This window comes from Galeopterus variegatus, unplaced genomic scaffold (assembly GCF_000696425.1).
Source record: "Galeopterus variegatus unplaced genomic scaffold, G_variegatus-3.0.2 Scaffold1175, whole genome shotgun sequence".
NCBI lineage: Eukaryota > Metazoa > Chordata > Mammalia > Dermoptera > Cynocephalidae > Galeopterus > Galeopterus variegatus.
In genome coordinates this window covers 372,916-375,725 of record NW_007727286.1, presented here as the reverse complement: position 1 = coordinate 375,725, position 2,810 = coordinate 372,916, and the positions used below count along the sequence as shown (strand labels likewise).

General features: G+C 46.4%; 1 protein-coding gene across 1 annotated transcript in view; it reads right to left on the bottom strand.

The window, feature by feature from the left end:
* The window catches only part of OPALIN (oligodendrocytic myelin paranodal and inner loop protein), a 17,993-nt gene extending 15,878 nt beyond the window's left edge, over window positions 1-2,115 (bottom strand). The window contains exons 1-2 of the mRNA XM_008575367.1: window positions 2,046-2,115; window positions 1,804-1,916 (exon numbers count right to left, since the gene is read on the bottom strand). Of these exons, the coding sequence (XP_008573589.1) occupies window positions 1,804-1,916; window positions 2,046-2,115 (183 nt within the window). The remainder of the gene's footprint in view (window positions 1-1,803; window positions 1,917-2,045) is intronic.
* Window positions 2,116-2,810: the final 695 nt, after the last annotated feature.

The window sequence follows — 2,810 nt, the reverse complement described above, 5'->3', positions numbered from 1 at the left end:
CTGGATACTGACATCAGCGAGCCCAGGACAAAGCTTCCTTTGGGGGACAGAGAAAAGAGCACGCAGCAACAAGTGGGCCCTTGCATGCTTTGTTTACCAACATGTGGATGACGAAGGTTTTGGAACTGGATACTGACATCAGCGAGCCCAGGACAAAGCTTCCTTTGGGGGACAGAGAAAAGAGCATGCAGCAACAAGTGGGCCCTTGCATGCTTTGTTTACCAACATGTGGATGACGAAGGTTTTGGCCAGTTTTAGAAAGACATTCATATCTTATAGAAACACAGTGCAGTGCTCTCATGGAGAGAAAAACGTTGTGTAAATTTGGGCAGAGAAGAATCTGACACAGTGTCCTTTAGAGATGCAGCTGGGTGGGGTGAGGTAACCCTGGGCTTGGAGCCACCTGATCTGGATTTGAGTACAGACTCAGCTGCTGAATAGCTGTGCGGGCTTGGATAAGTCACTTGAACTCTCTGGTTTCCATTTCCTCACAACAAATCTATTCCCCCAGGCTCAGTTTTTCCATCCTCAGAGTGGGACACTTATTCATTTGCCACTTCACAGGAAAAGCCCAAAGGAAATATCTGTGGCAGCTCCTTCCAAACTGTAAAATACTCCAGGTGTGTGAGGGATCGTGTGGAATCAGCCTTCTTGGCCTGGCAAGTGCAGAGCTAGGCACAGGGAAGCCACTTGGGGAGTTCTTGTTCAACGGAATTGCAAGCACAAATTAGCAATGTTCAGAGCACCAGCATTTGATACAAAACACTTATTGCTTATCGCTAGCCTGAGCACTATGTAATATCAAATGATTCTGAAGATACTTTGGGATGTCAGTGACTGAGTGTCCCTCATTATGAGTTGGCCATTTGTGAGGGGAAGGAGGGAGAGATGGGATAATAACTCATTGTTATTGAAGGGGTGCTGTGTATCAGACACTATCCTTATAACTTCCCCATGAGGGGAGTACTGTTACTCCTACATCACAGTGTGGAAACTGAGACCACGATAGGTTTCTGGAGGTCACCTTCTTGTAAATGGTAGAGATAGGGTTAGATCACAGATATTCCTAACTCCAAAGCCTTATTTCAGCTCCTTTTAATAATCCTTTCTTTTTTTAGATTCCACATGTGAGATCATGCAATACTTTTCTTTTTATGTCTGGCTTATTTCAATTAGTACAATGTCCTCCAGGTCCATCCACATGTGGCAAATGGCAAGATCTACTCCTCTTTTAAGGCTGAATAATATTCCAGTTTGTATATCACAGTTTCATTATCCATTCATCCACTAATGGACACCTAGGTTGTTTCCTAATCCTTTAATAAAGAAATCACAGAAGCCTCTTCTGTTTTTTCTCCTAACTTAGCAAACTTCATTTGATTAAGTCCCAACCATATATGTATCACAAGTCAATAAGAAAGGTGGACAGTTTCTGATGCAATAATGAACATCTGTGTTGCTGATAATGTAGCAGAAGGCAGATTGAACAAATAAGAAAGATAAAGTCATTGATCAGGCCCATTGCTTCAACTAGGAAATGAATATAGCTGAAACATCTATTCTTCACCCTTGTTATATGTGAGGGTTTAAAAACAAAACCTTAATATCAAAATAAAAGATGACATCAGCAAATATTAGATGAAAATTTTAAAGAGGGATTAGTATTTTGCATATAAAAGAATAATTAAAAACCAAGCCCCTTGACTTGATTGAATTAGGAGATCTGTGTTTAAAAATCTGGGGGTTGTTTTTTACAGAGAGAAATGAAGGTTAGGCTGAGATGAGACGCTAGTTCTCACTCACCATCTCCGACAGCCTCCCAAGAACCTTCTCCAAACACTGCCCTTTGCAAGCTCCTTTCTCGCTGGCGTTACTGGCTTGTGTCTCCCATTTGTAGAAACATCTAACTGGGAGATCTGGGGAGGCAGAGTGAGAGGAGGCTCCAAGAGAGCCCTGGCCAGGCCATTTATGGTCAGGGGAGTAGCCAAGTCTCAGCCTATCCCTTGGGAAGCACGGGCTCCTGCTCCACGGCCGCTGTGTATGACCCGCTCTTCCACCCTCTTCGCCTTCATTTTCTGTCCTCTTCTTGGGCCACTTCCTTAGCTCCACCTCCATCTCAGCGAAGAAGGCACAGCTGGCCTGAGAGCTTGTGGCCTTCTGCAGCTGGCAGCTCTTTAGAAACAATGGGTTACATAGGCTGAGGCTGGCTGCTCTGTCCCCAGCTGACACATTAACTGCATTAACCACGTTCCTGACCCCGATGGAGTCACTGCGTCCCCCCAGGAGGATGGCAGGGGAGCCCGCTGTGTGTGAGGCAGGCTGTAGCTGCCACCGCTGGGACAGCGCACTCACTGCCAATAGCCGCCTCGCTCCCTCCCTGTCCTCGCGTTTTGGGTGGGAAGCTCCTGGAGCTGGAGGAAGCCGTTGGCTGCTTCGTACAGCTTATGATTCGTTATGAGGTCGCTTCTCTAAGTCGGTGAATGAGTTGCCAACAAAACAGCAGAACTAAAACCAATAATTTGGTCACTAAATGAAAACCACGGACAGGAAACAAGAGTGTAAGGAGCAAGTGAGTGAAGTGACAGGAGTGGCTGTGGTCTTGACAACAGTCGAGCTGCACGTGAAGGGTGAGAAGAGGATGACGTGAAGGTTGCAGGAGGAGAGTCCCAGGCACAGGGCACAGCAAATGCAGCACCCTGCAATCTTGGTGTCACTGGAGCAACGGGGAGTGACCCCAGAAGGGGTTAAGGACAGAGGGCGACCAGGCTGGATGATGTGGGCATGGCAGGGCATGGTAAGATTTTCAGTCT